A 22260-nucleotide genomic window follows, 5' to 3' on the forward strand; every position below is an offset into this window, starting at 1 on the left:
CGAATAGGGAGCCCCAGCCATCCGGGAATACTGGAAGTGATCACAAATTGGCCAGAAGGCAAAGATTTTGGAATGGCGCCAGAGGAAGAGGTAGCCCGTGCTGAAGAGGCCCCACCACATACTAAACTACTGGATAAGGAGAAGCGATGTGCCCTGTGTACCGACGGGTCCTGTCGCATTGTGGGGAAACTTCGAAGGTGGAAGGCAGCTGTATGGAGCCCCACACGATGGGTTGCTGAAGCTGCTGAAGGAGAAGGTGAATCGAGTCAGTTCACAGAGGTGAAAGCTGTCCAGCTGGCCTTGGATATCGCTGAGCGAGAAAAGTGGCCGGTGCTCTGTCTCTGCACTGACTCATGGATGGTGGGAAATGCGCTGTGGGGGTGGTTACAGCAGTGGAAACGGAGCAACTGGCAGCGCAGAGGCAAACCCGTCTGGGCTGCTGGATGATGGCGAGATATTGCTGCTGGGGTAGAGAATCTGGCTGTGAAAGTACCTCGTGTAGACGCTCATGTACCCAAGAGCTGGGCCACTGAAGAACATCAGAACAACCAACGGGCGGATCAGGCTGCCAAGATCAAGGTGTCTCAAGTAGATCTGGACTGGCACCATAAGGGTGAACAATTTATGGCTCGCTGGGCCCATGACTCCTCAGGCCCTCAGGGAAGAGATGGAACGTATAGATGGGCTCGTGACCGAGGGGTGGACTTAACCATGGATGCTATTGCACAGGTGATCCATGAATGTGAGACATGTGCTGCGATCAAGCAACCAAACGGTTAAAGCCCCTTTGGTATGGAGGACTATGGTCAAAATATAAATATGGGGAGGCCTGGCAGATTGATTATATCACGTTCACTACCATGCAGCAGCCTCTGGGAAAATTGAGCGATACAATGGATTGCTGAAAACTGCACTGAGAGCAATGGGGGGTGGAACTTTCAAACACTGGGACGTGCACTTAGCAAAAGCCACCTGGTTAGTCAGTCCCAGAGGATCTGCCAAGCAAGCTGGCCCTGCTCAATCAAACCTCCTACATACCGTGGATGGGGATAAAGCCCCTGCAGTGCGCATTAGGAATGTGTTGGGGAAGACCGTCTGGGTTACTCCTGCAGTGGGTAAAGGTAAACCCATGTGTAGGATTACTTTCGCCCAAGGACCTGGGTGCACTTGGTGGGTAATGCAGAGGGATGGAGAAGTCCGATGTGTGCCTCGGGGAGATTTGATTTTAGGTGAGAATAGCCAATGAACCGAACTGACAAATAACACTGTTATGGCAATTGGTGCCTTGCAACATCCCCATGCCACATGCAAAGCCTCCTGCTCCACCGACTGAGCCAACTCTGCCTCATTCCTCCAGCCTTATAGACTGTCATGAGAGATGGAACCCGAAGTTATGGACTAAATGAACTCAGCAGACATTGTGGAAGGATGGCCCATAGACTAAGGGAGTGATATCTGTGAGACCTGGGAAAGAAGGGGGTGGTGATTCCTTAGGATGTATTTGGAAACCTGAGCATAATGTCAGTGGTATGGAATAAGGGGTGGAGACTGTCCTGGTTTCGACCAGGATGGAGTTATTTTTCATTGGAGTGATGTCATGCTCACAGATATAGGGGGCCGGGCTCTCTCGGGAAGGCGCGGGATTTTCGGGTCTGGCCCGGCTGTGTGTGGCTGTGGGGGCGGTCACCGCGCTCGGTAAGCCACTGCTGCATTTTGCCCATTTCTTTGTGGACTCGCTATTTTTACTTTTGTTCTCTTGTTATATTTAGTAAATTCTTCTCTTTTTTTATTCAACCTATGAATTATTTCTTTGTTTGTCCCTCCCCTATTTCACCAGAGAGTGGGAGTGGAGGTGAACGGCGGGCCACGTGGCGTCTGGCTACCGGCTGAATTCAAACCTCAACACATGTGCACAGGCCAGGAGCAGGGCGCTCAACTCCTGCTTGTCCTTTGCTCTCTCCAGCTCGAGAGCCTGCGCTCTAAGATCTGCTCCAGGTCGTTTCTCCAAGAGGCGACAGCGGTGTTGATCTCTTCTACTCTGGCTTCAGCGGCTGCCTGTACCTACAAGAGAAGATGCAACTTCAAGAAACAGGAAGACAAAGACAATGCCCACCCCTCTCAACAAACCTGCTCTTTCCGCCGCTTTTACAGAAAAGCTCTTAAACAGCCTAAACGCTGTCTGCACGAGGAGCAGCAAAACGGCTGCGTGTTTTTCACGCGCACGGGTGCCACGACACACGACACACAGACTCTGGCGCAGCCTTTTGCAGCTCCCCGGCTTCCCTACGGGAAAGCCAAACCCACAGCACTAACAAAGAGAACCACGTGCCCGAGACAAAACACCTAAAAGTCGTGACCGCAGCCACAAATGGACGCAACGCCGACCACAGATACAAATGGAACATGAACTGACCTCCAAACGTAGACTCAGATATTGCTTCTCTTCCGGCGCTGTTGTGGTGTGACCCGCGCCAGGAGTCGCCAAGCGAGCTGACAGAGTTGTCTCGATCCGTCCCATCTCCTTATTTAGAGCTTCGAGCTGCAGAGATTTTTGGGACTGCAGCTCCAGCTGTGCGGAGAGTTCGCACGCCTGTATGTGGGGAAAAACAATCTGCCTTGAGCAGAGGGGTCTCAAATCTCGGTGAAACTCCATCCAACGGATGCATCGAGATCATGGCTGTCAGTGCCCTGAGTTTGTATTTCAACCCAGGGAAAAGGCGCTTGGATTCCTGAAAGTAAGTGCGCCTTTCAAGCCCTTGCCAACAAGACTGCTCCAGCTTCCACCCATCCCTCCTTTCCAGAAAGGCTCCGTGGCAAAGGCGCTCCACTCCTCCTGCAGCATCATAGCACGTCTGTGCCTCTGGAGATGCTCTTTGGCATTTCACCGCGGTCGCTGCCTTTCATTTGGCTTCCACCACGCTCCTGTCGTGCCCCGTCCCTTCTCCCACGCACACCCCTGTGCTAATGGCTGGGGAGGACAGTGCGGGGGGAGGGACAAGAGCTTCAAGGCCTTCCTTAGAGGGCGGGCGAAGCCTGGCTTATGAGACAACGGCAAACCAAGGTCACTTTCCTTGCCCCCAACCACCACTGCCAGGGAACTAGACACCATCTTTGTGCAGAGATCGACAGAGGAAAAACCTTGCAGGGAGAACAACCAAGGCCAGAGACATCTGGGGGCACGTGGCTTGTGGTTTCATCTCACGGCCACAACGTTTGGACGGTGTGGGAACAGAAGCGAGACTCGGAAGAGCACAGCTGCTTTGTTCTTCCCCACCCACATGCTGCCCCCAAGCCACTGCTTTGCCCCTCAGCCTCGAAACAAGCCCCCTGAAGAGCCGCATCAGCTTGGCAAGGCGAGAGGGCAGGAGAAAGGAGCTAAAAGCACCCTCTAGTCTGACGCTCGTGACGTCCGCAGACAAATCTCTCCTGGATTTGTTCCCAGGATATTGTCTGCTGAAGGAAAAGAACACTTCAAAGACATGAACATGTTGACAGCCTTTGCATACCTTGGCCTTAGCCTTGTCCAGGTCCTCCTGCAAGTGGGAGTTCTCTGCCTTCAGGCGATTGCACTGGTGCGTCGAAGCGTTCAGTGCAGTTTCTGCTGTGTGCTGCTTTCTGACAGCATCAGCGAGCTCTCCTTGCAGCTGTGCCTCTGTTCTCTAGGGAAACAACGGCACAGGAGTGCAAATTAAAAGAAGCCCAAGTGCGTAGTTTTACTTCCAGTTACTAGTTCACAGGCCGAGATCACTTTTCTAAGTGCATCGCAAAGCAAAGCCATCGCATCCACGGGCAGAAGAGGGCATCTGCACAGCTGATGGTCTCCAGCCACCCCTGGCGAGCGAAGACAGCTCCAGAAATGTCATCTCTTGGGGAAGATTTCTGTCTCCCAGCATGTTCTCCTCGGAAGATGCCGAGACTGTGCCTTTGTGGGGTTTGGCTTGTTCCTTAAGTTAATGCTAAAATCTAACAGGATGCCAACGCGGGAGCTGTCGTTGGACTGCAGCCCTTTCTCCAGCGACCCGAGCCAAGGCTTCCTAGAGCCAGCTCTGTGTATCATCCTTCCCGCCGTTGTTCTGCTCCACAAACGAAACCCAACACGGGCCTCAGCGTTTCTACGTACGTGTGTGTCTATAAACATCTCAAGGCTTGTCAGAACCTTCCGCGATTCCAACAAACCCAGCGCAAAACAGAACCAAGCCGAGCGAAGGACTCCCGCGCACGGACCGTACACCTGCTGACTTTTAGAAGCGCCAGACAGCCTTGGGAACTGCTCTCCTTTAAGTCAGTCTTGGTCAGCGCTCACCTCACCTCTTTTTCTACCTTGTCGGCCTCGCATGTAGAGGCACCACCACTCACCATTTGTTCCGGGAGGTTGTTGTTCTGCGTGTCTCCCAGCTGCTGACGCAGCAAAAAGTTTTCACTTTGGAGCTGTGCCAGTTGGTGCTGCAGCTCTTCTGCCTTCTTGATGGCGTCTTCTGTCTTCTGCTCTTTAAGAAGGCATACACCATACCACTCCAGGCTTAGACCACACCAGTGCAGTGTCTGCCTCTTGCTCTCTTGTAATTCTCTTTCTGTCTGGTCTAAAGCCGATGTCTTTTCCAAGAGGGCATTTTTCAGTTGCTCCACTTCCTTTTCCAGCCCATCAGCTTTTCTTTCGGCTTTGCTCAGCTGCCGAGACAAGCTCTTGTTTTCTTCTCGCATCTCAGCCATGTCCTTATGGAGCTTTCCTTGCACGCGAAGGCATTGGTGACATTCTCTCAGAAACACTTGTGCCTTGACCCTTTCAGATGGCTGATGTCTCCCAGGGCTCAGGTGGGAAGGGGATGAATCTGACCCCACCGTCGGTATTTGGGCTCTGACATCTTCTGCCTGTTCAAAGTTGAAGAACACAAATGGACAGCACTTAGGAAATCAGCTCAAACCAGGAGGTAGCAGCAGCATTTCATACAACCAGGCGAGGACTGTCAGCAGCTTGACAGCAGATTATCAAAGAGTTTTCAATAACTCTGCCTTATTCATGGAAAAGTCTTGCTTTGCAGTAGCATGGAACGTAATCCTAAATGGAGGACTCGAATTGAAAATCTTTGGTTTGGCATACCTCCTGCCCAAAGCTCTTGCTCTCCTTGACGCCTTCTTCATCTGATGGCGACGTACGGACGGCCGACTCCAAGCAGGCGGCAGGCTCATCTACATTAAAAACACACGTTTTTGAAACCAGGGTGAGCTAACACAGCTCCTTGATGCCTACAGTGCTTTCCCAATCATCGTGCTTGCAGAGACAATCCTAGCACAGCCACACACCCCAAACCCAGGGGGACTTGTCAAAATGCAGATTCCAGGCACGTCTCTTTTCCTGCTGGGGAATTCGTCTCCTCTAGCGCACACGCCTTTTCCGTGTGCCAGGGGGATGACGGGATGGCTCAAAGTGATCAGAAATGAGCCCCGAAGGAATGAGCGTCTCGAGAATTCTGCTTTCCAGGGACAAGGCCTGGCAGTGCATTTTTTCCTGGATCATCAGCCACACCACATCATCCTTTCCAAACGGCCCGTCTCCACGGCAAGCCGCCAGAAGGGCAGGCGACAGGCCTTCTCCCCATCCCTCCTCCACACCGGAGAGTCCTACCTGCTCTCCGCAGGGCGGGTGCACGCCGCCTCGCTGCAGCAGCTGCTGCCCCACGGGGAGCGCTGGATGCTGACACCCCTTTGCCTTGGTCTGGAGCATCTTCTCCCTTCTTTTCCCGCTTGCTGGGGTCCACAGGCCGCGCGCTGCCACTGCGCCTGCGCCTGGAGAGACAAAGAGCAGAGCCAGTCGTAGGCACAGCTCACGGCAAGGAGAAGGGCCTGTTGTTGCCCGCCCTTTCCGTAGTGACCTCCCTCGAGGACGAACACCCACAGGCACAAAGCTAAGCCCCAGGGGAGGAAAAGAGCCCCGGAGCTTCCCAGGCAGCGCCCGCCTGCCTGCGCCCCGTTACCTGTCGGCCTTGTCCCGGCAGTCGGTGTCGTGCTCCTCCACCAGCAGCCACGCTGGGACAAAGTTGCCGCTGGTGGCTGCACGGTGCAGCTCGTCCAAGGCCTCCGGCTGGAGCTCATGGCCACCGCTGCTCCTGGAGGACTCGGGACCCTCCCCTGCCCCCATGCTCCTGGCCCTCCTGCACAGCCACCGCCAGATCCTCCTCATGGCCCGGCGGGGATGGGCACTGAACCGCCTCCCCTCGCTCATCCCTGGGGAGCGCTGCCAGGCAGGACTTAGTGGGCACTGCCGGGTGCCGGCTGCCAACAGAGGAGGCAACCCCAAGGAGTGGCAGGGCACGGGCAGCTGCCTGCGGGCTGAGCCACCACCAGCAGCGATGGCAGCACCAGCTCCACCAGCACCAGCTCCACCAGCACCCACACCAGCAGCACCAGCTCCACTCGCAGCACCAGCTCCACCAGTGCCACCAGCACCAGCCCACTGGCACAGCACTGGCAGCACCACCAGGTTACTGTGTGTGCAGGGCCTGGGCATGAACCCCTTTTATTGGGGGCTGTGCGCTGACATCATAAAGGGCTCAATGGGGGCTGGGAGGGGCCTGGGTGCTCAGAACCTCTCTGCGTGTACACAGGCCACGTTGCCAAGGGAAACAGCCCCTGGCGCACTGTCTCCAGGGGCACAGGGTTGCCAAGGCCACCTCTCCAAGGCTCCTACCTCCCTGCACGCTCTGTGGACCCCTCACAGGAGGGCAGGCCCAGCCCCAAGTCCCGAGGAAAAACTGAACAAGGCCACGGCTTTGACCTGGCTGCAAAGGAGTTAGAGGGAGCACTGAAAACGTACCAAACGTCCCTGGAGAAAAGCATTAGCCAGGATCCCTGTCTGATCCCATCTCGCAGCGGGTCTTCTGAGACCCTCCAGACCACTCTCCTTCCTCGGCACAGCAGGATGTTGATGTTCTTGAATAAAAGGGCCGAGTCCTTGCCTTCGGTCAAGGGCTGCACAGGGACTTTGATGGCCACTGAAAGGGAATGCAAGGGCTCAAACAAATGAATTTCTGACAGTTATGAAGAGTAAACTGTGATGGATGTATGAAAGCTTTGCTTGTGTTTTTCTGTATTTGTTTCTCAAGGACTCCTGACTCCTGAACTTTTTCCTGAGGTCCCTCTGTCTGTTTAGGATAGATTGAAAAGCTGGACTCTTTCGTGCACCTTTAGGGGCACCCTGGTCACCACGATGTGCTGTTGGGGACAGCCCGGACCGCTCAGTGGGGCACCCACAACCCCCTGGATGTGTCTTTCTGTGCACCCCAAGACATGCTGGGGGCTCTGGGGGGATCCTCAAATCACAGAACGGTTTGGAATGGACTTTTAAAGGTCACTTAATCCAACCCCTCTGCAATGAGCTGGGACATCTTCAACTCAATCTGGTTGCTCAGAGCCCCGTCCAGCCTGACCTTGACTGTTTCCAGGGACGGGGCATCCACGGCCTCTCCGGGCAACCTGTGCCAGTGGTTCACTACCCTCATCATAAAGAATTTCTTCCTTCTATCTAGTCTGAATCTACCCTCCTTTCGTTTAAAACCATTACCCCTTGTGCGATTGCTACAGGCCCTGCTAAAATGTTTGTCCCCATCTTTCCTACAAGCCCCCATAAGTATTGAAAGGCTGCAATAAGGTCTCCCCGGCACCTCCTCCAGGCGCCCACAGCCCGTGTCAGAGCTGTCTCCACCCACCCACTGCCCTCTCCCCAGCGAGACCCAAAGAGTCACAGACAAGCAACACTGAACCTCACCTGAGCAGACACAAACATGGTGTCTTCCTTGACAGAGACACAAGATTAGGAGACTGGCAGGGTGAAAAAAGTCAAGTTGAAAATAAAAAACCCCTCAAAGATAACTTAAGTTTCAGGAGTCCTTGCTGAAAAGTCACACCAGTGGAGAATCTCCAGCTGCAGGGGACCATCTGCCTTGGGCAAAGCTTATTTGAAATTGTTTTGAGATGGGTTTTGTACAGAGGAGCCCGAGTGGAGAACAAGATGACAAATTCCAAGCAAGTATCTTTAACTGTGCCGTCAGCACAGCTGCAAAAGAGCAGGGCAGATTGGAAAAAAAATTTTTGTTGTAATTGTGGTTGGAGCCAAGTAGGTTTTTGTGGTGGTTTAGTCCCTGCCGGGGTCTGAGACCACGTGGCCGCTGCCCCTCCCCCACGAAGGGAGTGAAATACAAAGCCCCGGGGCTGAGATAAGGAGAGGTTTAATACAACATTGCAACAGCAACACCACAAACAACAATAACAATGAACAGAGCAAAATCTCTCCCAATACAGCAGTGAGAACAGAGCGATGGCATAACACACGTGTTAACCGACCGTCTCGCTTTGGCGCCCAGATGTGATGTCCGCATGGTATCTGAATAACCGGGCTAGAGCTCCCCCCCACTGCTGGGGAAACTTAACCCTAATCTGGCTAAACCAGGACATAATCCACCCCTTTATTCTATACCATGTGCGTCACATCCAGTTGCCATTTAGCAATTAGCATTAACAAAGAAAAATTAACAAAAGCACAGTATAACTCACGGTGTGTTTTCACCCACAACCAAGTCCCCTTGTGGTACGCATTGGACCTCTCCATCCTTCTGCATCACCCACCAGGTGCACCCAGGTCCTTGAGCAAAAGCAATCCCGTGGATGGGTTTGCCTTTGCCCGGCGCAGGACTAGCCCAGACCATTTTTCCCCGCAGATCCCTCATGCGCACCACAGGGACTTTATCCCCGTCTACAACATGTGGAAGTTTTGACTGAGCCGGGCCAGCTCGATTGGCAGATCCTCTTGTGTTGACTAACCAAGTGGCCTTTGTCAGATGTGTGTCCCAGCGTTTGAAGGTTCCACCCCCCATTGCTCTCAATGTAGTTTTTAACAGTCCATTGTAGCGCTCGATCTTCCCAGAGGCTGGTGCGTGGTAGGGGATGTGGTAGACCCACTCGATGCCGTGTTCTTCTGCCCAGGCATCTATGAGGTTATTTTGGAAGTGAGTCCCATTGTCCGACTCAATCCTCTCTGGGGTGCCGTGTCGCCACAGGACTTGCTCTTCAAGGCCCAGGATGGTGTTCCGGGTGGTGGTGTGGGACACTGGATAAGTTTCGAGCCATCCAGTGGTTGCTTCCACCATTGTGAGCACGTGGCGCTTGCCTGGGCGGGTCTGTGGCCGTGTGATGTAGTCGATCTGCCAGGCCTCTCCATATTTATATTTCATCCAGCGATCTTCATTCCGCTGGGGCTTCACCCGTTTGGCTTGTTTGATCGCAGCACATGTCTCACATCCGTGGATGATCTCTGCGATGGTGTCGATGGTGAGGTCCACCCCTCAATCTCGAGCCCACTTGTGTGTTGCATCTCTGCCTTGGTGTCCCGAGGTCTCATGGGCCCACCGGGCTATGAACAGTTCACCTTTACGCTGCCAGTCCAAGTCCACCTGAGCCACTTCGATCTTAGCAGCTTGGTCCGACTGCTGGGTATGTTGCTGTTCATCAGTGGCTCGACTCTTGGGTATATGGGCGTCCACATGGCGCACCTTCACAATGAGGTTCTCCACCCGGGCTGCAATATCCTGCCATACTTCAGCGGCCCAGACGGGTCTGCCCTTGCGTTGCCAGTTGCTCTGTTTCCATTGCTGCAACCACATCCACAGGGCACTTGCCACCACCCACAAGTCAGTGTAGAGATAGAGCCTCGGCCACTTTTCTCGCTCAGCAATCTCCAAAGCCAATTGGGTGGCTTTCACCTCTGCGAACTGGCTCGATTCACCTTGTCCCTCAACAACTTCAGTGGTTTCTCGTGTGGGATACCACACTGCAGCCTTCCGTCGTCGATGTTTTCCCACAATGTGACAAGACCCATCAGTGAACAGGGCATATCGCTTCTCCTCCTCTGGCAGCTCGGTATATGGTGGGACCTCCACAGCACGTTTCACCTCGTGTTCTGGTGACATCCCACAATCTTTGCTCTCTGGCCAGTTTATGATCATTTCCACTAATCCTGGGGGGGTCGAGGTTCCCTATTCGAGCCCGTTGTGTTATCAACGCAACCCATTTACTCCACGTGGCATCTGTTGCATGATGTGTTGAGGGAGCCTTTCCTTTGAACATCCATCCCAGCACCGGCAGTCGGGGTGCCAGGAGGAGCTGTGTCTCAGCGCCGACCACTTCTGAGGCAGCTCGAATTCCTTCGTACGCTGCCAGTATCTCCTTCTCAGTCAGGGTATAGTTAGCTTCAGAGCCTTTGTATCCCCGACTCCAAAAGCCTAGAGGTCGGCCTCGGGATTCCCCAGGTGCTCTCTGCCAAAGGCTCCAGGAGGGGCCATTCTCCCCAGCTGCGGTGTAGAGCACGTTCTTAATCTCCTGCCCTGCCTGGACTGGCCTGAGGGCCACTGCCTGGGTAATCTTCTGCTTAATTTGTTCAAAGGCTTGTTGTTCCTCAGGGCCCCATTTAAAATTGTTCTTCTTGCGGGTTACGTGGTAGAGAGGGCTCACAATCAGGCTGTAGTTTGGGATGTGCATCCTCCAGAACCCCACAGCGCCCAGGAAAGACTGAGTCTCATTTTTGGTGGTTGGTGGGGCCATGGCTGTTATCTTGTTTATCACCTCCACTGGGATGTGGCGACGCCCATCTTGCCATTTTATTCCTAGGAACTGAATCTCCCTTCCAGGCCCCTTAACTTTCTGTCGCTTGATGGCAAAACCGGCCTTCAGGAGGATTTCAATTACCTTCTTTCCTTTCTCAAAGACTTCCTCAGCTGTGTCCCCCCATACAATGATATCATCAATGAACTGCAGGTGTTCTGGAGACCCACCTTTCTCCAGTGCAGTATGGACCAGTCTATGGCAAATGGCGGAGCTGTGTTTCCACCCCTGGGGCAATCGATTCCAGGTGTGCTGGATACCCCTCCAAGTGAACGCAAACTGTGGCCTGCACTCTGGTGCTATTGGGATGGAGAAAAACGCGTTAGCGATGTCAATCGTGGCGTACCACTTGGCTGCCTTCGACTCCAGCTCATACTGGAGCTCTAGCATGTCCGGCACTGCAGCACTCATCGCTGGCGTAACTTCATTCAGGCCACGGTAGTCCACGGTCAGACTCCATTAGCCATTAGGCTTTCTCACTGGCCATATAGGGCTGTTGAAAGGTGAGTGAGTCTTGCTGATCACCTTCTGGCTTTCTAGTCGACGGATCAGCTGATGGATGGGGACCAGGGAATCTCGGTTAGTGCGGTACTGCCGCCGGTGCACCGTCTTGGTGGCAATTGGCACTCGCTGCTCTTCGACCTTAAGCAACCCCACCACCGAGGGATCCTCTGAGAGGCCGGGTAAGGTGGACAATTGCTCAACCTCCTGCAGGGCAGCTATACCAAAGGCCCACTGGTACCCTTTTGGGGCTTTAAAGTACCCTCTCCTGAGGTAGTCTATACCTAGGATGCACGGGGCATCTGGGCCAGTCACAATGGGGTGCTTATGCCAGTCCTTCCCAGTTAAGCTTACTTCAGCCTTGTAAGAGTCGGTCAGAAGATCAGCATTGTCTCAACATTGTCATCAGGGACATGGACAGTGAGGTAGCTGACAACGGCCTGTTTGGAGCGCAGTTGCCGATCCCTGGAGTGGAATGTGGTGCTGTACCGGGTCTGGCTGAGCCAGAATTGGTTTTCCCCTGTAGCAGCCCTCATGGTGCTGTGTTTTATGTTGGGAGCTGGCAGGGTGTTGACAGCACACTGGTGTTGTGGCTACTGCTGAGTGGTGCTTACACAGCACCAAGGCTCTTTCTGACATTTCCCCCCCAAAGTGGGACGGGGTGGGCAAGATCCTGGGAGGGGACACAACCAGGACAGCTGACCCGAACTGACCAAAGGGATATTCCAGACCATATGACGTCTGCTCAGTATAAAGCTGGGAGAAAGGAGGAAGGGGGTGGGGTCACCCTTGGTCCTCCAAGGCAACCACTACGCGTATTGGAGCCCTGCTTCCTGAGAAGGCCCGACATAGCCTGTTAATGGGAAGTAGAGAATAAATCTGGTTTTTTTTGCTTCCGCGCGCGGACCTTTGCTTCGCTTTGCTTGTATTAAAACTGCTGTTGTTTTACCCACAAGGGTTGTTTTGTTATCTTATTTTCTTTCCCTACTTTGCCCTATTGAGAAAAAAAGGGGAAAGGGGGGGAAGTGATAGAGCGACTTGGTGGGTACCTGGCATTTAGCCAAGGTCAAACCACCGCAGGTGCAAAGGCTCCTGAATGCAGAACTGTGTGGCACAGGCAGTGCAGTGCTGTTCTCCTGAGCACTGACCCATGTGGTGCAGGCAGTGCAGTGCTGTTCTCCTGAGCACTGACCCGAGTGGTGCAGGCAGTGCAGTGCTGTTCTCCTGAGCACTGACCCATGTGGTGCAGGCAGTGCAGTGCTGTTCTCCTGAGCACTGACCCGAGTGGTGCAGGCAGTGCAGTGCTGTTCTTCGGTGCCTGAGCCGTGCAGTACAAAGAGTGCTGTGCTATTGTTCGGTACCTGGGCCTAGCCGGAGCTGTTGGAGATAATTGCATAGCCATTGTCAAAAAAGATGGATCTCAACTGTTGCCATAACATCGATGAAGAAACTTTGCTTCATTATAATACCAAAACATACCTCCTGGTTGAAGGTTACCCACCTCCAAGACTGACCACACCTCGGACACTCCCCCTGTGCACGCGTGATGGCCTCGCTTGAGAAGGGTGGAGAGATGATAATTGAATTCTGAGAAGGGCGGAGACCCCTGAGGCAGAGGAGGAGCAAGGTGTGTTACTGAGCATAAAAGATGACTTCTGGACAACGAAAATGGGAAGCTTCCCCACCAAGGACCACGACGATCGACGACGCAGCATCAGCTGGACCCGGGACCGTTAGGGTGTCGTGAGATCAGCGGTGGTAGCTATAACCTCTCTCCCTCCTCTCTCTAAACTTAACTCTACTTTTCTCCTTTCTTTCACCCATCTCTATTGCGTGCTGCTTCACAGGCAACACGATAAAGTTTCACTGTTTGATTACTGCTATCCCCTTTGGTGTTGGTCACCTTAATTTTGCACTTTCGAGATCGTAGCAAACGAACCATCACGAGTCCACCGAGTGGACCGTGACACACGGCTACCCACAGATCCAGACGAAGTCCGATGCACCCGGCCCATGTGGAGGACTTTAGCACGGAGCACACCCTCATCATATGCCAGTGCATTAGCAGTAATGGACTGGACAGACGAAGAGGGACCAACAGCGAATGAACTGGCTCGCCGACTATGACAATATGAAGAAAGTGTCTCTTCCCCCATCATCGCGGCTGTGAACAAATTATCTCAAGATTTCCAGCAACTTAAAGAGAACATGTCCTACTCCCCACCTGCACGGACCAGAATCTCGGCTATTAGGAGCAATCATTTCTCTACTCGAGAGAACCGGTACACACCACGGGGGAAGCCGTGGCATCGCCTGCGTGACCATGGAGAAGACATGAAGAAATGGGATGGAAAACCTACCTACCTCCTAGGGAGGCGAGGATGTGAGCTGGAGGGAAGAACAAGTACAGAACGTGGTCCTTTCAGGAGAAATGCTGCTCCGGTTTCTAGTAATCAAGTGCCCAAACAGAGCAGAAAGTTCGACTTTGCTCATGATCCTATGAGAAGAACTTCTGACTTGTATTCACAAGAAGTGAGTGATCAAGATGAGGCTGAAACCCGTGCACACCACACTAACCCATTTGTCGTTAGCAGGTTTTATGACCAACATTAGAGGGGCCCTGCCTCCAGCCAGGCGGAGGACGGGGACAACCGAGTTCACCTGACTGTGTGGATTCGATGGCCTGGCACGTCTGACCCCCAGCAGTCCAAGGCTCTAGTGGACACTGGTGCGCAATGCACCCTAATGCCATCAAATTATAAAGCAGCAGAACCCGTTTGTATTTCAGGAGTGACGGGGGGGTCTCAACAGCTGACTGTATTGGAGGCCGAGGTGAGCCTAAGTGGAAAAGAGGGGGAAAAACACCCCATTGTGACTGGCCCAGACGCTCCATGTATTCTTGGCCTAGATTATCTCAGAAGAGGGTATTTTAAGGACCCAAAAGAGTATCGGTGGGCTTTTGGTATAGCTGCCTTGGGAACAGAAGGAATTAAACAGCCGTCTGTGTTACCTGGTCTATCAGAGGACCCTTCTGTTGTGGGATTGCTGAGGGTTGAAGAACCACGGGTGCCAAGTGCCACTACAGCCGTGCACCGACGGCAATACCGCACCAGTCGAGACTCTGTAATCCCTATCCATAAACTGATTCGTCAGCTGGAGAGCCAAGGAGTCATCAGCAAGACGCGCTCCCCCTTTCACAGCCCCATATGGCCAGTGCGAAAGTCTAACGGAGAGTGGAGATTGCCAGTGGACTATCGCGGCCTGAATGAAGTCACGGCACCGCTGAGTGCTGCTGTGCCAGACGTGTTAGAACTTCAGTATGAGCTAGAGTCGAAGGCAGCCAAGTGGTACGCCACGATTGATATTGCCAAGGCTTTTTTCTCCATCCCTCTGGCAGCAGAATGCAGGCCACAGTTTGCTTTTACCTGGAGGGGTGTCCAACATACCTGGAATCGACTGCCCCAGGGGTGGAAACACAGCCCCACCATTTACCATGGACTGATCCAGACTGCACTGGAACAGGGTGAAGCCCCAGAACATTTACACTACATTGATGACATCGTTATATGGGGTAATACAGCAGAAGAAGTTTTTGAGAAAGGGGAGAAAATAATCCAAATCCTTCTGAGAGCCGGTTTTGCCAGAAAGCATAGTAAAGTCAAGGGACCTGCACAAGAGATCCAGTTTTTAGGAGTAAAATGTCAAGATGGACGTTGGCAGATTCCAATGGAGGTGATTAATAAAACAACAGCGATGTCCCCACCGACTAACAGAGAGGAAACACAAGCTTTCTTGGGTGTTGTGTGTTTCTGGAGACTGCACATTCCAAATTACAGTCAGATTGTCAGCCCTCTCTATCAAGTGACTCGGAAAAAGAATGATTTTGTATGGGGCCTGGAGCAGCGACAGGCTTTTGAGCAAATTAAACAGGAAATAGTTCATGCAGTAGCTCTCGGGCAGTCCGGGCAGGACAAGATGTTAAAAATGTGCTCTACACTGCAGCCGGGAAGAACGGCCCTACCTGGAGTCTCTGGCAGGGAGCACCAGGGGAGACTCGGGGTCAACCCCCGGGGATTTGGAGTCGGGGATACAGAGGATCAGAAGAGCGCTATACTCCGACCGAAAAGGAGATACTGGCAGCATGTGAAGGGGTCGGAGCTGCTTCAGAGGTGATCGGGACTGAAGCACAGCTCCTCCTGGCTCCCCGACTGCCAGTGCTGGGCTGGGTGTTCAAAGGGAGTGTCCCCTCTACACACCGTGCAACTGATGCCACGTGGAGTAAATGGGTCACGTTAATCACACAACGGGCTCGAATAGGGAGCCCCAGCCATCCGGGAATACTGGAAGTGATCACAAATTGGCCAGAAGGCAAAGATTTTGGAATGGCGCCAGAGGAAGAGGTAGCCCGTGCTGAAGAGGCCCCACCACATACTAAACTACTGGATAAGGAGAAGCGATGTGCCCTGTGTACCGACGGGTCCTGTCGCATTGTGGGGAAACTTCGAAGGTGGAAGGCAGCTGTATGGAGCCCCACACGATGGGTTGCTGAAGCTGCTGAAGGAGAAGGTGAATCGAGTCAGTTCACAGAGGTGAAAGCTGTCCAGCTGGCCTTGGATATCGCTGAGCGAGAAAAGTGGCCGGTGCTCTGTCTCTGCACTGACTCATGGATGGTGGGAAATGCGCTGTGGGGGTGGTTACAGCAGTGGAAACGGAGCAACTGGCAGCGCAGAGGCAAACCCGTCTGGGCTGCTGGATGATGGCGAGATATTGCTGCTGGGGTAGAGAATCTGGCTGTGAAAGTACCTCGTGTAGACGCTCATGTACCCAAGAGCTGGGCCACTGAAGAACATCAGAACAACCAACGGGCGGATCAGGCTGCCAAGATCAAGGTGTCTCAAGTAGATCTGGACTGGCACCATAAGGGTGAACAATTTATGGCTCGCTGGGCCCATGACTCCTCAGGCCCTCAGGGAAGAGATGGAACGTATAGATGGGCTCGTGACCGAGGGGTGGACTTAACCATGGATGCTATTGCACAGGTGATCCATGAATGTGAGACATGTGCTGCGATCAAGCAACCAAACGGTTAAAGCCCCTTTGGTATGGAGGACTATGGTCAAAATATAAATATGGGGAGGCCTGGCAGATTGATTATATCACGTTCACTACCATGCAGCAGCCTCTGGGAAAATTGAGCGATACAATGGATTGCTGAAAACTGCACTGAGAGCAATGGGGGGTGGAACTTTCAAACACTGGGACGTGCACTTAGCAAAAGCCACCTGGTTAGTCAGTCCCAGAGGATCTGCCAAGCAAGCTGGCCCTGCTCAATCAAACCTCCTACATACCGTGGATGGGGATAAAGCCCCTGCAGTGCGCATTAGGAATGTGTTGGGGAAGACCGTCTGGGTTACTCCTGCAGTGGGTAAAGGTAAACCCATGTGTAGGATTACTTTCGCCCAAGGACCTGGGTGCACTTGGTGGGTAATGCAGAGGGATGGAGAAGTCCGATGTGTGCCTCGGGGAGATTTGATTTTAGGTGAGAATAGCCAATGAACCGAACTGACAAATAACACTGTTATGGCAATTGGTGCCTTGCAACATCCCCATGCCACATGCAAAGCCTCCTGCTCCACCGACTGAGCCAACTCTGCCTCATTCCTCCAGCCTTATAGACTGTCATGAGAGATGGAACCCGAAGTTATGGACTAAATGAACTCAGCAGACATTGTGGAAGGATGGCCCATAGACTAAGGGAGTGATATCTGTGAGACCTGGGAAAGAAGGGGGTGGTGATTCCTTAGGATGTATTTGGAAACCTGAGCATAATGTCAGTGGTATGGAATAAGGGGTGGAGACTGTCCTGGTTTCGACCAGGATGGAGTTATTTTTCATTGGAGTGATGTCATGCTCACAGATATAGGGGGCCGGGCTCTCTCGGGAAGGCGCGGGATTTTCGGGTCTGGCCCGGCTGTGTGTGGCTGTGGGGGCGGTCACCGCGCTCGGTAAGCCACTGCTGCATTTTGCCCATTTCTTTGTGGACTCGCTATTTTTACTTTTGTTCTCTTGTTATATTTAGTAAATTCTTCTCTTTTTTTATTCAACCTATGAATTATTTCTTTGTTTGTCCCTCCCCTATTTCACCAGAGAGTGGGAGTGGAGGTGAACGGCGGGCCACGTGGCGTCTGGCTACCGGCTGAATTCAAACCTCAACACATGTGCACAGGCCAGGAGCAGGGCGCTCAACTCCTGCTTGTCCTTTGCTCTCTCCAGCTCGAGAGCCTGCGCTCTAAGATCTGCTCCAGGTCGTTTCTCCAAGAGGCGACAGTGGTCTTGATCTCTTCAATTCTGGCTCTAGCGGCTGCCTGTACCTACAAGAGAAGATGCAACTTCAAGAAACAGGAAGACAGAGACAATGCCCACCCCTCTCAACAAACCTGCTCTTTCCACCACTTTTACAGAAAAGCTCTTAAACAGCCTAAACGCTGTCTGCACGAGGAGCAGCAAAACGGCTGCGTGTTTTTCACGCGCACTGGTGCCACGACACACGACACACAGACTCTGGCGCAGCCTTTTGCAGCTCCCCGGCTTCCCTACGGGAAAGCCAAACCCACAGCACTAACAAAGAGAACCACGTGCCCGAGACAAAACACCTAAAAGTCGTGACCGCAGCCACAAATGGACGCAACGCCGACCACAGATACAAATGGAACATGAACTGACCTCCAAACGTAGACTCAGATATTGCTTCTCTTCCGGCGCTGTTGTGGTGTGACCCGCGCCAGGAGTCGCCAAGCGAGCTGACAGAGTTGTCACCGTCTGTCCCATCTCCTTATTTAGAGCTTCGAGCTGCAGAGATTTTTGGGACTGCAGCTCCAGCTGTGCGGAGAGTTCGCACGCCTGTATGTGGGGAAAAACAATCTGCCTTGAGCAGAGGGGTCTCAAATCTCGGTGAAACTCCATCCAACGGATGCATCGAGATCATGGCCGTCAGTGCCCTGAGTTTGTATTTCAACCCAGGGAAAAGGCGCTTGGATTCCTGAAAGTAAGTGCGCCTTTCAAGCCCTTGCCAACAAGACTGCTCCAGCTTCCACCCGTCCCTCCTTTCCAGAAAGGCTCCGTGGCAAAGGCGCTCCACTCCTCCTGCAGCATCATAGCACGTCTGTGCCTCTGGAGATGCTCTTTGGCATTTCACCGCGGTCGCTGCCTTTCATTTGGCTTCCACCACGCTCCTGTCGTGCCCCGTCCCTTCTCCCACGCACACCCCTGTGCTAATGGCTGGGGAGGACAGTGCGGGCGGAGGGACAAGAGCTTCAAGGCCTTCCTTAGAGGGAGGGCGAAGCCTGGCTTATGAGACAACGGCAAACCAAGGTCACTTTCCTTGCCCCCAACCACCACTGCCAGGGAACTAGACACCATCTTTGTGCAGAGATCGACAGAGGAAAAACCTTGCAGGGAGAACAACCAAGGCCAGAGACATCTGGGGGCACGTGGCTTGTGGTTTCATCTCACGGCCACAACGTTTGGACAGTGTGGGAACAGAAGTGAGACTCAGAAGAGCACAGCTGCTTTGTTCTTCCCCACCCACATGCTGCCCACAAGCCACTGCTTTGCCCCTCAGCCTCGAAACAAGCCCCCTGAAGAGCCGCATCAGCTTTGCAAGGCGAGAGGGCAGGAGAAAGGAGCTAAAAGCACCCTCTAGTCTGACGCTCGTGACGTCCGCAGACAAATCTCTCCTGGATTTGTTCCCAGAATATTGTCTGCTGAAGGAAAAGAACACTTCAAAGACATGAACATGTTGACAGCCTTTGCATACCTTGGCCTTAGCCTTGTCCAGGTCCTCCTGCAAGTGGGAGTTCTCTGCCTTCAGGTGATTTCACTGGTGCGTGGAAGCGTTCAGTGCAGTTTCTGCTGTGTGCTGCTTTCTGACAGCATCAGCGAGCTCTCCTTGCAGCTGTGCCTCTCTTCTCTAGGGAAACAACGGCACAGGAGTACAAATTAAAAGAAGCCCAAGTGCGTAGTTTTACTTCCAGTTACTAGTTCACAGGCCGAGATCACTTTTCTAAGTGCATCGCAAAGCAAAGCCATCGCATCCACGGGCAGAAGAGGGCATCTGCACAGCTGATGGTCTCCAGCCACCCCTGGCGAGTGAAGACAGCTCCAGAAATGTCATCTCTTGGGGAAGATTTCTGTCTCCCAGCATGTTCTCCTCGGAAGATGCCGAGACTGTGCCTTTGTGGGGTTTGGCTTGTTCCTTAAGTTAATGCTAAAATCTAACGGGATGCCAACGCGGGAGCTGTCGTTGGACTGCAGCCCTTTCTCCAGCGACCCGAGCCAAGGCTTCCTAGAGCCAGCTCTGTGTATCATCCTTCCCGCCGTTGTTCTGCTCCACAAACGAAACCCAACGCGGGCCTCAGCGTTTCTACGTACGTCTGTGTCTATAAACATCTCAAGGCTTGTCAGAACCTTCTGCGATTCCAACAAACCCAGCACAAAACAGAACCAAGCCGAGCGAAGGACTCCCGCGCACGGACCGTACACCTGCTGACTTTTAGAAGCGCCAGACAGCCTTGGGAACTGCTCTCCTTTAAGTCAGTCTTGGTCAGCGCTCACCTCACCTCTTTTTCTACCTTGTCGGCTTCGCACGTAGAGGCACCACCACTCACCATTTGTTCCAGGCAGCTGTTGTTCTGCGCGTCTCCCAGCTGCTGACGCAGCAAAACGTTTTCACTTTGGAGCTGGGCCAGTTGGTGCTGCAGCTCTTCTGCCTTCTTGATGGCATCTTCTCTCTTCTGCTCTTTAAGAAGGCATACACCATACCAGTGCAGTGTCTGCCTCTTGCTCTCTTGTAATTCTCTTTCTGTCTGGTCTAAAGCCGATGTCTTTTCCAAGAGGGCATTTTTCAGTTGCTCCACTTCCTTTTCCAGCCCATCAGCTTTTATTTCGGCTTTGCTCAGCTGCCGAGACAAGCTCTTGTTTTCTTCTCGCATCTCAGCCATGTCCTCATGGAGCTTTCCTTGCACGCGAAGGCATTGGTGACATTCTCTCAGAAACACTTGCCCATCGACCCTTTCAGATGGCTGATGTCTCCCAGGGCTCAGGTGGGAAGGGGATGAATCTGACCCCACCGTCGGTATTTGGGCTCTGACATCTTCTGCCTGTTCAAAGTTGAAGAACACAAATGGACAGCACTTAGGAAATCAGCTCAAACCAGGAGGTAGCAGCAGCATTTCATACAACCAGGCGAGGACTGTCAGCAGCTTGACAGCAGATTATCAAAGAGTTTTCGATAACTCTGCCTTAGACATTATTCCTGGAAAAGTCTTGCTTTGCAGTGGCATGGAACGTAATCCTAAAAGGAGGACTCGAATTCAAAATCTTTGGTTTGGCATACCTCCTGCCCAAAGCTCTTGCTCTCCTTGACGCCTTCTTCATCTGATGGCGACGTACGGACGGCCGACTCCAAGCAGGCGGCAGGCTCATCTACATTAAAAACACACGTTTTTGAAACCAGGGTGAGCTAACACAGCTCCTTGATGCCTACAGTGCTTTCCCAATCATCGTGCTTGCAGAGACAATCCTAGCACAGCCACACACCCCAAACCCAGGGGGACTTGTCAAAATGCAGATTCCAGACACGTCTCTTTTCCTGCTGGGGAATTCGTCTCCTCTAGCGCACACGCCTTTTCCGTGTGCCAGGGGGATGACGGGATGGCTCAAAGTGATCAGAAATGAGCCCCGAAGGAATGAGCGTCTCGAGAATTCTGCTTTCCAGGGACAAGGCCTGGCAGTGCATTTTTTCCTGGATCATCAGCCACACCACATCATCCTTTCCAAACGGCCCGTCTCCACGGCAAGCCGCCAGAAGGGCAGGCGACAGGCCTTCTCCCCATCCCTCCTCCACACCGGAGAGTCCTACCTGCTCTCCGCAGGGCGGGTGCACGCCGCCTCGCTGCAGCAGCTGCTGCCCCACGGGGAGCGCTGGATGCTGACACCCCTTTGCCTTGGTCTGGAGCAGCTTCTCCCTTCTTCTCCCGCTTGCTGGGGTCCACAGGCCGCGCGCTGCCACTGCGCCTGCGCCTGGAGAGACAAAGAGCAGAGCCAGTCGTAAGCACAGCTCACGGCAAGGAGAAGGGCCTGTTGTTGCCCGCCCTTTCCGTAGTGACCTCCCTCGAGGACGAACACCCACAGGCACAAAGCTAAGCCCCAGGGGAGGAAAAGAGCCCCGGAGCTTCCCAGGCAGCGCCCGCCTGCCTGCGCCCCGTTACCTGTCGGCCTTGTCCCGGCAGTCGGTGTCGCGCTCCTCCACCAGCGGCCGCGCTGGGGTCAAGTTGCCGCTGGTGGCTGCACGGTGCAGCTCGTCCCGGCCCTCCGGCTGGAGCTCATGGCCACCGCTGCTCCTGGAGGACTCGGGACCCTCCCCTGCCCCCATGCTCCTGGCCCTCCTGCACAGCCACCGCCAGATCCTCCTCATGGCCTGGCGGGGATGGGCACTGAACCGCCTCCCCTCGCTCATCCCTGGGGAGCGCTGCCAGGCAGGACTTAGTAGGCACTGCCGGGTGCCGGCTGCCAACAGAGAAGACAACCCCAAGGACAGGGATCCACAGAGCGTGCAGGGAGGTGGGAGCCTTGGAGAGGTGGCCTTGGGCAACCCTGTGTCCCTGGATACAGTGCGCCAGGGGCTGTTTCCCTTGGCAACGTGGCCTGTGTACACGCAGAGAGGTTCTGAGCACCCAGGCCCCTCCCAGCCCCCATTGAGCCCTTTATGATGTCAGCGCATGGCCCCCCATAAAAGGCGTTCGTGCCCAGGCCCTGCACACACAGTACCTGGTGGTGCTGCCAGTGCTGTGCCAGTGGGCTGGTGCTGGTGGCACTGGTGGAGCTGGTGCTGCGAGTGGAGCTGGTGCTGCTGGTGCAGGTGCTGGTGGAGCTGCTGCTGGTGGCAGCGCTGGTGGAGCTGGTGCTGGTGGTGCCGGTGCTGCCATCGCTGCTGGTGGTGGCTCAGCCCGCAGGCAGCTGCCCGTGCCCTGCCACTCATTGGGGTTGCCTCCTCTGTTGGCAGCCGGCACCCGGCAGTGCCCACTAAGTCCTGCCTGGCAGCGCTCCCCA

The 22260-nt window shown here is 53.8% G+C and overlaps 1 protein-coding gene and 1 long non-coding RNA gene across 2 annotated transcripts; both read right to left on the reverse strand.

Annotated features, from left to right (window-relative positions):
* Positions 1–1729: 1729 nt before the first annotated feature.
* Positions 1730–21583, reverse strand: LOC141933493 (uncharacterized). The gene is made up of 8 exons (XM_074848207.1): positions 21420–21583; positions 21299–21321; positions 21071–21268; positions 20546–20634; positions 19818–20309; positions 3507–3659; positions 2414–2590; positions 1730–2061 (listed from the first exon to the last, which is right to left on the reverse strand). Exons 1-8 carry the CDS (start codon positions 21581–21583, stop codon positions 1933–1935), a joined length of 1425 nt encoding a protein of 474 aa, XP_074704308.1. The 3' UTR covers positions 1730–1932.
* Positions 4724–5708, reverse strand: LOC141933520 (uncharacterized). The gene is made up of 3 exons (XR_012626107.1): positions 5624–5708; positions 5099–5187; positions 4724–4869 (listed from the first exon to the last, which is right to left on the reverse strand). It is a non-coding gene; the product is annotated as an uncharacterized LOC141933520 (long non-coding RNA).
* Positions 21584–22260: the final 677 nt, after the last annotated feature.

This window comes from Strix aluco, chromosome 22, assembly GCF_031877795.1.
Source record: "Strix aluco isolate bStrAlu1 chromosome 22, bStrAlu1.hap1, whole genome shotgun sequence".
In the NCBI taxonomy this organism is placed as follows: Eukaryota; Metazoa; Chordata; class Aves; order Strigiformes; family Strigidae; genus Strix; species Strix aluco.

Coding starts and splice junctions, on each gene's coding strand:
- LOC141933493 (XM_074848207.1), bottom strand. CDS start 21,583: ATGGGGGCAGGGGAGGGTCCCGAGTCCTCCAGGAGCAGCGGTGGCCAT. Junction 20,635..21,070: donor ACCCGCCCTGCGGAGAGCAG/GTAGGACTCTCC, acceptor TTTTTAATGTAG/ATGAGCCTGCCGCCTGCTTG. Junction 3,660..19,817: donor ACAGCTGCCTGGAACAAATG/GTGAGTGGTGGT, acceptor TTGTTTCCCTAG/AGAACAGAGGCACAGCTGCA.